Genomic DNA, 12,391 nt, shown 5'->3' with positions numbered 1-12,391 from the left:
CTACTCCAGGCAGCAAAGACAAACTACATCTGGGTTGACCCTCTGCTGCCGGTCAAACCTAGTTATCACAAGATATCTGCCTTTTACCTCTGGACTGAGGTAAACTGGTCTCTCACGGTCAAGACCACTGTGTACTCATTTTTCTCCTCTAAGTAATTTAACATAAATGCTGAGGTTCGCCATTGGCGAGGAGGTTAGTAAAGGCCAATTCTGATGTTTGTCCTCACACAAGTGGTTCATGGGGGCAGAGGACACTAGCCGGTGTTGACTCCCTGGAGGGCTGGGAAGACTGGACATCACAGAATAACCTATGGACAGAGCAGGTCCTGGAAACAGAAGTCACAGAGCCCAGAGCATCAGCTCTACCACTGGGAAGAAAGCTGTAGGTGAAGATGGGCTAGAGGAAAGACTCCTATGGATGGAGTCGCAGGAAGCTGGCCTATCTAAGTCCAGCTGTGTCAAAGCCTGGGCAGCACCTCAGGCAGGAAACATAGCTGCCGGTGCAGTGGGGCTGATTCACCTTATCTTTCAGTGACAGGATCTTTCTCATAAAGGGGATCCTTTGCTTTAGCAAAGAGAACAGGCAGCAGATGCTGGGTTTCCCAGTAAACGCTGGGTAAAGAAGGCAGCTTAGATTGGGATATGCACCATGTTACATCCCAGGGATGACAATACTGGCATCTGGATGGAGGCTCTAGTTCTGCACTAGTCAGCTTTGTTTACCTGATGGCAGGTCTCCTTTGTGGGTGGTTCATGCACACAAATCCTAAGCATTCTCACCAAATGAGGTGGGTATTTGCATATCCTTTTAAAATTACAAACCATTTTTGCCGATTTTTATTATTTACATAGGTTTCTTTTGATGTGCTAGTAATTTTCAATAAGGACAAGAACTCTCAACTCAAGATACCATGTGTTGGAAAACAAAGCTTGTCAGACCACCAGACAGGATCAAATTCACAAACAATCCAGAGCAGGAGGTCAAGACAAGAAATAATACCTTAGATCAGTGGTTCTCAACCTGTGGGTCTCAACCCCCTTTGGGGAGGGAGTTAAATGACCCTTTCACAGGGGTTACTTCATACCATCAGAAAACACAGATGTTTATATTATAATTCATAACAGTAGCAAAATTACAGATATGAAGTAGCAATGAAAATAATTTTATGATGGGGGGTCACTACGGGAAGAACAGTATTAAAGGGTAAAAGCATTAGAAAAGTTGAGAACCACTGCCTTAGGTCTTAGTGATGTCCTAGAAGAAGGAAATTTGGAATTCCAGGGTTGCCCACCCCAACTCCAACACACTTTCTTTTAAGTAAAGACAATGAAAGAGGTCGTCCATTGTGTTGAACCCTTAGGGGAATTTTTTTTTTTTTAATTTCAATTACAAAAATAAAAAACAAATCCCAGGAACACTGGGACTAGAGTTTGGAGTAAGAGCCATGGAGAACACTCATTTGTAAAACCTTTTAGGGTACTAAGATAATCTTTACCCAGAAATCAACTGACTGTGCAGGTGCCTGAGGGTCTGTGAGGACTGACAGGGTCCCATATACTGACAGTGCCCAGTGTAGAGTTTCTAATAACATCAGTCAGGCACTTATCACAGGTTTTTTTTTTTTTAAACAGATTATGGTGGAAATCAATTTGCTACAACAATTATATTCCAGTGGGTCCCTTGAAAAATGTAATGTAACTAACCAACATCAAAACATCAGCCTCTTCTGAACACATAAAGGAATAATACAATATTCGTTCAAAATGCAGTAGGGGAAGCGGGAGAGATGGCTCGGTGGTTAAGAGCACTTAACACTCTTCCAGAGGACAAGAGTTTGGTTCCCAGCACCAAATCTAGGTAGTTTATAATTACCTGTAATCCCAGCTCCAGGGGAGCCACTGCCCCTTCTAGACTTAGCAGGCATATGTGCAGATAAATCCACAAACACACACATATGTAAATTAAAAAAAATAAAAATAGAAACTTTGTAAAGTTTAGGAGGGGCAACAGAGCTTTAAAAAAATCCTCTGCACTATGAGGATACCATGAAGCCCTTCTCACTGTGAGAAGCATTTTGTATGGTTTTCTATAGAGTCCAAGCCATGGTGGTACTGAGAGGAGAGGAAGGTGAAGGTTAGAGCAGGCTCAGGATTGGGTATGTCAAGATATGTGGCAATGTGATGCTCTTGGACAGTGACTCTCCCCACATCTCCCTGGGACTGGTTCCAGGTAGTAGTCACCAGGATCCACTGAGTGTCCCTGGGTACAGGGTGACAGGGCGGCAGTGATCACAGCCTCTTGTTGGAGGAGGAATTTGGAGAATATCACTTTACAAGCTTGGCTTCTCTAATCATTAGAGGCTAGAGGCACCATAAGGAGAGTGGTCCATCTTACTAACTAGGTTCCTGGGAACCTGGGATACTGTTGGGATGATACTGCAGGGGCCCAGCCAGACTCTGGGAGCACTGCTCACCTATAGACAGTGTTCTCACGGTGTAAGTCTTCTAGGCCACAGAGGATCTCAGCTGCATAAAATAAGGCTCGCTCTTCCTCAAAGCCAGGATTCCCCATATTGTAGATGTGAAACTTCAGGTCACCACCATTCATAATGGTCAGAACCAGGCATAGTGCATCTTTGGTTTCATAGGCATAGGCCAGGTTGACCTGAAAACACAAGAGCAGCACAGTGAGGTCATAGCAACTGTCACTGACTAATATCCCCTTCCCTGGGATCAATAAAGCTGTGAGGTAGGGGAGTGGAGGGAATAAAGCAGCTGATACTCTGTGCCTACAGCTTTTCTCAGTGATCCTGACTGCTTTCTCTCATACCCAGTGAAGAACCCATTCACAGGTAGAACCCCATACTTCCAGAAAGTCTACCAGGGTGATGACAGCTCCAATACCAGAAAAGCATGTGTGTGCATTAGTTTGTTAAAACTAGATGCTGCCTAGTTGGCTAGTCAGAAAAGCAAGGCAAAGCAGAGTGGCCCTTCATGCTGTAGGAAGGGCAGTGATGATTTTGGGAATAGAACACAGCCTTGCAAAAATGTATGCAGGACATGTCAACGGACATGTAACTGGTAGCTTCCTGATTCCCAAGGTGCAGTGGGTGAGGCAGGTGGTGCTGGACTGAAGCAACTAATACTGTGCTGTAGTCTCCACTTTTGGAGTTTGCACAAATGAAATCTGGCCACTGGTGGCCAGGATGGGGATAGGCCAGGCCATAAAACTTAGATGTAAGCATCAGGAAGAACAGGAGTTATTTCTGAGGAAAGGAGACAAATTGGAGGTGGTGTGAGCTCACAGGCACTGGGTTCTACTACCAACTGCTAGAGCTGACCTTCTTCCTTCTACACTTGCCCATGTGAGGCCCAGGAAGGGTCCAGAAGGTGTGTCATGGTTTGTATAAGTGTCCTCTAAAGGTAACCATATGTTAAAGGACTGGTACTCAGGGTGATGCTATTGGGAGGTGAAAGGACCTATTGGAGGACCTTAGGTTATTGGGAGTATCCTAAAAGGTGACTATGAGACCTGACCAGCTGTTGTCTCTTTATTCTGCTTGTTTTGATTTCTGGTAAATACTTCAACAATGGGGCTACTTGATATTGGATGGGAACCTCCAGAATTGGGAGCCAAAATAAATCTGTACTTTTTATTAGTTAAATGGCACAGGTATTTTCTTATAGTGACAAAAGCTGACACCAAGTGACAATAGCTGATACTTAGTATTACTGTGGGAACTTTCTTGCCAAAGGTAGTGAATAGACCCCACTTAAGGAAGGTCTAGCCATCAAAATCAACAGACCTTGAAGATGTGCCAGCCCAGGCTTGTCAGACATACAATGCTTTTCTTAGCAGGACCCACCAGCACTCCCTTCACAGATGAGGGCTCCAGTGGGCAGCATCAATGTGACAACTCCAAGTCAAAATAGCTCAGGTCAAACCAAACTGATGCTAGTTTTGTCCAAGTCCTCCTTCAAGATACCACTGAATTCTCTACTTCTCTCTAAGGACAAGGATGGCAGCTGAGATAGCCTAGAATGAGACCCAGAGCCCAAAACTTCTGTCCTGTTTAAGTTATCACTTCATAAAATCCTCCTCCTCTGAGGAATGACCAAACCTTAATGATGGCATCCCTCCCTTGTCACACAGTTTAACTAGGGTAAGCCAGTTAGAACAACTTTTTTTCTCTTTTTTCTTTTTTTTATTAGATATTTTCTTCATTTACATTTCAAATGCTATCCCCAAAGCCCCTTATACCCTCCCCCTGCCCTGCTCCCCAACCCACCCACTCCTGCTTTCTGGCCCTGGGACATATAATCTTTGTACTGGGGCATATAATCTTTGCAAGACCAAGGGCCTCTCCTCCCATTGATGGCCAACTAAGCCATCCTCTGCTACATATGCAGCTAGAGACACAGCTCTGGGGGTACTGGTTAGTTCATATTGTTGTTCCTCCTATAGGGTTATAGACCCCTTTAGTTCCTTGGGTACTTTCTCTAGCTCCTTCATTAGGGGCCCTGTGGGGAACAACTTTCATATAGTGTAAACAGCTCTTATTATAGTGATTCCTCGGCTATGAATCTGGACCCTGGCTACATTCACAGAAGCAGACCAGGAAATGTTTGAAAGTAGATATCACAGCATGGTTGGTTGAGGTTCACAAATGAGAAACAATTTCAGACTGTGGGGATGGACTATACAGAGAAGTTATGTATAGCTTTTTTTTTTAAGGGGGGGAGGAAGAGCTAAGCTGTAAGTCTAAACAGAGGAGGAAAAAATGAACAACTTCACGGTAAAAATCATAGTGTAACATGTATAGGATCATCCTGTTACATAAAAATAATAAAGCATTTACATGAATAAAGCGTAACTGGAATAACTACTGAAAGAAAAAGGTGTTTGTTTTTATTGTGTATCTATGTCATTTGAATTTTACCTCTCACATACATTAGTTTTTATAAGACTGGAGGGATGGCTCAGTGGTTAAGAACATAGGCTGTTCTTTCAAAGAACCTGGGTTCAGTTCCCTGCACCAACATGGGAGTTCACAACTATGTATAACTCCAGATTCAGGGGATCTAACACTCTGTTCTGGCGTCCACATGTATGTGATACACATACATATACATATAGGCAAAACATTCATACACAGAAAATAAAAATATTAGTCTTTATAATAACATGAGGAAGAAACATTTAGAGTTTACCAACTATCCATTCACCTCCATGCTCCCCAACCTCCTCTGCAGGAAGCTTGTCACTGAGATGACTAAATGTGACCAGAACTACAGGGAAAAGCATGGAATGCCAGTCCAGTGGAGGCAGTGAGAAGTCCCTGTGGAGATCCACCAACATTCTTTCCTGGCTTTGACTGGAGTAGCCAGTAAGTGAAGAAGGTAGTTCAATTTGATTAAACTTGATGTGGCTCTGTGTGTGTGTGTGTGTAGCTACATAAAATTGGGCTTATTTTTTACTTGGGCAGAGCCTAGTCTAGACTGACCAGGAGGCACATAAAATATCACCTCTTTAGGAAACTCCACTATGACTGTCTCCACTACCATGAATCCAGTCAAGAGCATTTTGGATCCCAGAGATCCTGTCTGTACCAGAGTTGCCTTGTTCTGTGCACTGGGGAATTCATAAGGTGGCCATAGACACAGAGATCTCAGAAGTGGGGACGGGTTATACTGGAGGACCATAACTACTTACAAGGCAAGAAAGTCCCAGTCACCAGAAGAATGGGCCTGTGGATGGACCCTGGACACTCACCACAAACTGGCTGTTGACCTTCTCAAGAATCTGCTTTTCGTTGAGTGCCATGGATTCGCCTTTCCTCTTTTTGATCCTCTTCTTCTCTAAGCGTTTACAAGCATACATTTTACCAGTGGCCCGAACCTGGCAGGCACAGACCTGCGGTAGAAGGGAGATACTCAGGTCATAGCATACTACAGATGTCTACCCAACTCCAAGGCCAGGGCGTCAGGTTTCTAGAGCTGGAACTGGTGGGGCCAAAGCCAGCAGGTCTTCAGAATATCTAGCTCCATACCCAGTGCTGATTGGACTTCTCCTTCCCTTATGAACTAGCTGTATGACTCCTCCTTCCCTGAGAAGACTCCTAGCCTTGAAGGTACTAAAATGGCCACAGTATAAAGTCATGTGACTAGTTAGGGGCATGGGTTGCTACCTAACCCCCATCAGGTATAACTGAAATTTTTGCTGACAGCTGGAAGAGTTTGTTTGGGGCGATAATGAAGGAAGAGCCTTATGAACCCTAACTTTACAGTAAAGGAATGGGAGGAGGCATTGAGAGTTTAGCACTAGTTCTACTCTTTACTGGCTATGTGACCTTGTCTAAAACACCAATCTTTTCTGAATAGTTTTCTTGGCTCTAAAATGGGAACAAGCTGGCCTCAAATGTTGAGTGTTTATTAAATCTCAATTCCTGTAATAAGATACACTAACAGTATCATCTGAACTCCTCATTGGCCAAGGTTTTTCAGTACCCTCATGCCCTTGCATTTCCCTCCTCAAACACAACCCAGGCGATGACCCATCCTTCTCTTGAAGCTCCCACTTGAGGCTGGCAGGAGAGAACCTCCACTTCACCTGCCTGTTCAGGGCGGCAAAGGCTCTGTTACCCTCTTTTCTTCCTTGGCAGTGTGTCAGCATCAGGCCAGACCCCTTACCCTCCCTCTTTACTACCAGAGGGTCAGGACAGAGCAAGAAGATCCTTCTGAAAGCACTACTGATCTTACAAGGTGTGGAAGGGAGCAGAGGCCCACCCCTTCAGTGCTCACTTACCTCTCCAAAGCCCCCTTTGCCCAGCACTCGGTACTGCCGGAAAGTGTTTTTGGTCACTGGTTGTCTGGAAAAATATCAAGAATCTGATATTTGTCTCCTGAAGTTAAGATTTAAGACCCATAAGAAATAGTGTTGGCAAGGAACAAGCCTAGGACATGTATATCTTCCTCTGAGGCTGTGCTAGAGACCCATACTCTGGCGCTGGTTCCTAGAAAGCTAGGGGCTGGACCATCCTGGCTTGCTAAGAGCAGGAAGAAGGTTTGGAAGAATAAACATACAGTGCTTAACTATATTGAGTCAGGACTGACCTCTGCAGGAGCTCAGCCCAATCCAGACAACTAAAGGCTTCTGGCCTCTACCCTTCTCCTGACAGCATCCCTCTGCTCTTACCCAAATTCACAGCCTATGGCCAGACTCATAAGGAAACCTTGCTTTGGGTGGGTGGGGGTTGGTGCTTAGACACCATATAGGCACATACAGCCCTCCTAACATCTATAGGGTTCAGCCTACCTATCAGGGGACCACACTCATTGTTCTAGGCACCCATTAGTGAGTGCACCTTGCTTAAAGTGCAAAGTAAACTTTGCTGGCACAGGTCTTGTCCAGGTACTCTGTGATCATCAGCTCTTAACCTTCCTTCACATGGGCTGCTTTGTTATATTTCCATCCATCCAGGACACTAGAAGACCCTGAATGGCCAAAGAGATGGTGATAAAATACCCATCATTTTTTGTCTCCTCCTTCCCAGTTATGCTGGCAAACCATGTACAACACACTGAGAATCAACAGTCATTACTAGTGTAGAGCTCCCCTCTAGAAAAATGATTGTCCTGCAATTTCCTAGGAAACTCTTGGTTAACACTGGGAGGGGGAAATCCCTTTATTATTTCAATAGCACAGTGTGAATAGGTTATGATTGAGGAGGAAAAACTGGAGAGATGGGGTGCCATCAGTGATGTGGGGAATTCCTAAACTAGAATTTTACCTTACTGGTTCTAAGAATTTAGTACCTTCCAAAGGGTGTATACTTAACTTGCATTAGTCAAAATGTCCACTTTATGAAGCCAGTGCAGATAAATAAAAAGAAAGCCAGTGGCCAAAGCCAAGAGTCAGTTAGAATCGGACTGCTGCGTAGTCTAAGGACCAAAGACTTGGGTGAAAGACTTTGGATTTAGATTCTGGCCTTTGCCAGACCTTTGCTGTTTAGCCTAGGGCCAAGTTATCAACCTCTCTAGGCCCCTCATCTTCAGCTAAATGGAATAAAAAGAAGGCAAATGCACCCATGCCAAAGCTTCTGATAAGTTGCTTTTGTAGTAGATGCCATTATTATTTGTAACAAAGAACAAGGGTGCTCTGCAGATCTTCAAGCTGATAATACATATTGCCTTGTTCATGAGTTCTATCATGGTTTGAACATAAAACTGTACCCCCAAGGTTCGTATGTTGAAGGCTTGGATCCCAGTGTGGCTATGATCAAAGGTGAGCCTCTGATTATGTCATTCCCACTGATCAGTATAGAAATGCAGTGGCTGTAAGCAGGTTGATTTCCTCCAGAGCATCTTGAAGTGTGCAGAGCAGGATGCACCTGAAATCTTGAGATGGCTCCTATAAGGGACGGATCCATGAGTGCTGTATGTGTGCAGGCCAAAGAATAAATGTCTTCCTACTATGAGCATGGAACATACCACTGGGGTACCAAGTTTCTATGAACAGCGACCCCTGAGGGGAAACTTCCATTCCCAGTCTAGCCTGGCATGTTTTAAGCCAGGAATGAGCTCTGTCAACTATGAAATCGTTCTGGACAGTGCCGGCCTACCCCCTCAGCATTGTCTGGACTAGTCGAAAATAAGACAAGTCATGTCCCATTCATGACTCTTGCTTTCACAGAGAGGCTACATCTACCCATGAGAGACTTTGAAGAGACTGAGGAAGCAAATAAACCACAGATAGATGCCCAATCTCACTCATAATGATGTGGAAATAAAGAGTAAGAATATCCCAATGCTTACTAGTGGGGAGGAAAACATGAGACCAATATACAGCACAAGGAGAAGGGCTCAAGTTGGCAGGGCTGGAATTTGGAGGTGGCCACTTTGGAGGGCGATTGAACAGTCCCTCACAGGTTACAATCATGTGTGTAGAGAGAACCTCTTATAAGCATCATGTATCAATAAAAAAAAGCTTATGGCCAGTGAGGTGAGGCAGAAAATAGAAGGTGAGACATTGGCAGGGATATAGAAAATTCTGAAAAATAGCCCAAGACAAGAGGTTTGCCCCAGAACACTTAGGAGTCATATGTAAAACACGTTCAGTCACATAGCTGAACTCAGGTTAAATAAAGGGGACATTTGCCCCAGGGACACTGAGTAGATGGATGTAGACCAGCAGTAGCTGAACTCAGGATAGAGTAAAGGGGAGATTCGCCTCAGGAACTCTAAAGAAACAGATGTAAGAAAACAGAGAGAGGAAACCAGTCACATAGCTGAACTAAGATAAGAATAAAAAGGATAATAAGTCAAGAGCAAGTCATAGAACAAGTCAAAGCTTATGGCTTAGGCATTTATTAATTAATAATTAGTCTCAGAGTTGTTATTGCTGGGAATTAAGTAGATGGAAAAAAACCTTTATTTTTTTACAGATGTCTTTTAAGAGAATTCTGTCAAAAGTATACAGAGTTTGATGTACAAAGCCATTCATTCTTTGGGGAAGGTTGCAAAAAAACATAGGACTATGGGCTAGGTATACAGTCAGCATAGATTTAGAAGGTGTAGTCTGTGATCTCAGAACAGGAGGGGAGAAAGGGGGAAGGAGGGAAGGAGACAGGGAGAGAGAGAGAGAAGGAGAGAGGGAGAGAGGGAGAGAGAAGGAAGAAGAATCTGGTAGAGAACGACAGAGAACCAAAGAAGCATGGATGATACGTATGTGGGCACAACTCAGAACCTGCTTTCATAATCACATGCCATTTCTAGAATACCCAAAAACTTAGTTAGTAGAAGGAGGAAAATCAATTTCATTGATCTTTATATGAATTATCATACATATGAATTCTGTACCCTACCTCACACTTGCACACACTCATGTGAGGAGTGCAGAGTACTCACCTTTCTAACCATTTCCACTGCAGAAAACGGTCAAAATACATGCTATCCAGGTACTCGTGGAAGGGGTCTCCCTTCAAGTAGTCATGGACAGACCTAGCCCAGGGTGACAGAAAGATGAACATGTTATAATCCCTATCTTGAAGTAGCTAGACAGAGTCTAGTGGGTTACTGCCTTCAGACTGCAGAGAAGCCAAGCCTTACAATGGATACTCCACATCTGGCCAGAGGCCTGTTTGTTCTGCAATGGTTGCTTAAATTGGATTGACCTTGCAAGTATTCGTAAGTCTTGCCATGGGCCAGCATGTCTTTCTGGTTCTGTAGTAGAGCAGAGAGTATGGAGTGGATATTCAAATGGGCACATAAATCAGTAAATCACAAAGATTAGGTCAACAATCCCAGAGATGAGCTATACTAAATTAGAACTCAGGAACAGCTCTCTGAAGACACCATGAGCTGAAGTGGGACTAGACTTGCTGAGTTAGAGGAGGGGCTAGGATTGAGAGGTGAAAAGGGACAGAATGAGATACAGTTCCCAAAACCTAGGCTTTGGGTTTGGTCTGGAACCAGCAAAACCACTCTTTTTCAAAGAAGACAGGGATCTTCCCAAGTAGCCATGATTTGTCTATGTAGGTGGGAGTCTGCCCAGGTAGGTAAGGGCCAGCCCAGGTAGTCAAAAGTCTGTGCAAACAGAGCCCAGGTAGCCAGGGCTCTTGCCCAGGTGGGCAATGCATGATGGTAGAACACTTACTGAGCACAAGCAGAGAAGAGTTCTTTGCAGGGGCTCTGCAGGAGCTTCTTCTCTGTCTGGGAGACCAGGTCCTGTCCAACTTGGGCAATGAAGACTGGGGACTGGAAGAAGGAAATGATTATTAGTGAGAAGGAAGGGACAGGGTAGCTGGAATTGCTCCATAGATGCAGGGTAAAAGATAAAGATACCAGGTGATGGTAGAAAGATGTAGCTACCTGTCCCTGCATATGGTCACCTGCCCTGTCGGCCCCTGTCCCCTACACACACACACACACACACACACACACGTAGGATACATGAGCAGTGTTCAGTGTGGTTGTAGTGGGGTTATTAGACTAGATGGCAGTGAATGAACTCAGACTTAGTGTGAAATTTCTAGCCATGTAACATTATGGAAGTCACTTAGCATCTCAAAGTCTGGTTTCTCCAGTTTCACCCATCTCCCTGCCATGCATTCTTGATAGATGCTCCTAGGACTAGACTCACCAGGTGGATGCCAAGGTGGGATTTTAATACATTAGAGAAAATTTTTGAAAAAATCCAAACGATGTAGTGTGAATTATGAAATTATGCTTTCCCTCCCTGCTACAGAGATGTAGTTATAGGGCTGGAAGACTTGCTAAGGTCCATGAGGCAGTGCCTACAGGGAGATGATCCTGGGGAAAGTGGGAGGGGCAGTAGCAGCTGGCAAATCACTCTTGAATAAAGGTCATGGTTCACTTTCTATTCCTCAGGGTTTCAAATGCTGAAATCCATTCCTTCTTTCCCTGCCCTGCCCTCTTGTGTGGGCTCATCCCCCTTGAGGATTACCTCCTCAGTTGGCTATAACTCTGGTGAAGATGGCCTATGGTGTGGCTGCAAAGCTATTTCACTAAGTTCCAGCTAGAGTACATTTTCCACCATGAACTGTCTTAAGAGGTGGCAGTTCCCTCTGCTTTATGTGTACCCTGCCTGGTCCACTTCTATCCTCTTCTCTGTTCTAAAAACCTACAACTGTGTCCTGCAGAAATGTTTAGTCTCCTGCCAGCCCTTATACCACAACCAGGGACTTGTGTTGCTTTTAACCTCTGACCTTGCCATCCTGTGGCTACATCTCTCTCTCTCTCTGGAAGGTGGGAGGTACTTCAGAGATGCTCAAGTCTGCTTTGAACTTTGGGCACTGATGAATTTTTAAAAGTTTCCCCCTAAGAAGCATATAAATTAGGTTGGAGGCTTCTGGCAGTTTAGTCTCTTCAGAGACAATAACTGCAGGCAATGAGACAGGAGGACAAGCCACTATCTGTAGGCAAATCTGCCTAAGGAGGCAGACTGGTAGGCCATTTGGAATTGGGGGTGGGATAGGGCAGTGGAGGTATGCCTGGTAGATGGCTGCACACTCCATAAGTGTCCATCATTGAGGTGAAAGGGTATGGTCTTGATCCAGTGTGAGTCAGCAAAGACAGCATAGAGATGCCGAGTGTAGGAGCTGTGGGGAAGAAGGGAGCCATTTTAGCTTTACTCAGGAGGGGCCCAAGTTGCCAAACTGTCTGTACTAGGTGCACTTCTGCCAGGGTCCATTTGTTTTTCACCCAGCTTATTCCTTATCAACTGACAGCTGGCATGGGAATGGTAAATAAAGTCAGTGTGGTCTTGACCTCAAGTGCTATTCTCCAGTTAGACATACAAATGCCATACTTTAAGGTGACACCCTATCAGAAAAGCCCCAATGTCCCTAGGTTACATACAATATACAAAATG

The 12,391-nt window shown here is 44.5% G+C and overlaps 2 protein-coding genes across 5 annotated transcripts in view; one reads left to right on the top strand and one right to left on the bottom strand.

Moving 5' to 3' along the window:
* The window catches only part of Grk5 (G protein-coupled receptor kinase 5), a 206,409-nt gene that overhangs the window by 16,666 nt on the left and 177,352 nt on the right, over positions 1–12,391 (bottom strand). For all 4 annotated transcript variants that reach the window (XM_006526697.4, NM_018869.3, XM_011247149.3 and 1 more), the window contains 5 exons: positions 10,655–10,755; positions 9,907–9,999; positions 6,806–6,869; positions 5,774–5,914; positions 2,475–2,665 (listed from right to left, as the gene is read on the bottom strand). In XM_006526697.4, coding sequence (XP_006526760.1) covers positions 2,475–2,665; positions 5,774–5,914; positions 6,806–6,869; positions 9,907–9,999; positions 10,655–10,755 — 590 coding nt within the window. The remainder of the gene's footprint in view (positions 1–2,474; positions 2,666–5,773; positions 5,915–6,805; positions 6,870–9,906; positions 10,000–10,654; positions 10,756–12,391) is intronic.
* Zfp950 (zinc finger protein 950) overlaps positions 1–12,391 on the top strand; it is an 87,005-nt gene that overhangs the window by 61,542 nt on the left and 13,072 nt on the right. The gene's annotated exons all lie outside the window — the stretch shown is intronic.

The sequence above is a fragment of the Mus musculus genome, chromosome 19 (genome assembly GCF_000001635.26).
Source record: "Mus musculus strain C57BL/6J chromosome 19, GRCm38.p6 C57BL/6J".
Taxonomy (NCBI): domain Eukaryota; kingdom Metazoa; phylum Chordata; class Mammalia; order Rodentia; family Muridae; genus Mus; species Mus musculus.
Note: the sequence above shows the minus strand (reverse complement) of the source record. Positions and strands in the feature narration are given on the sequence as shown.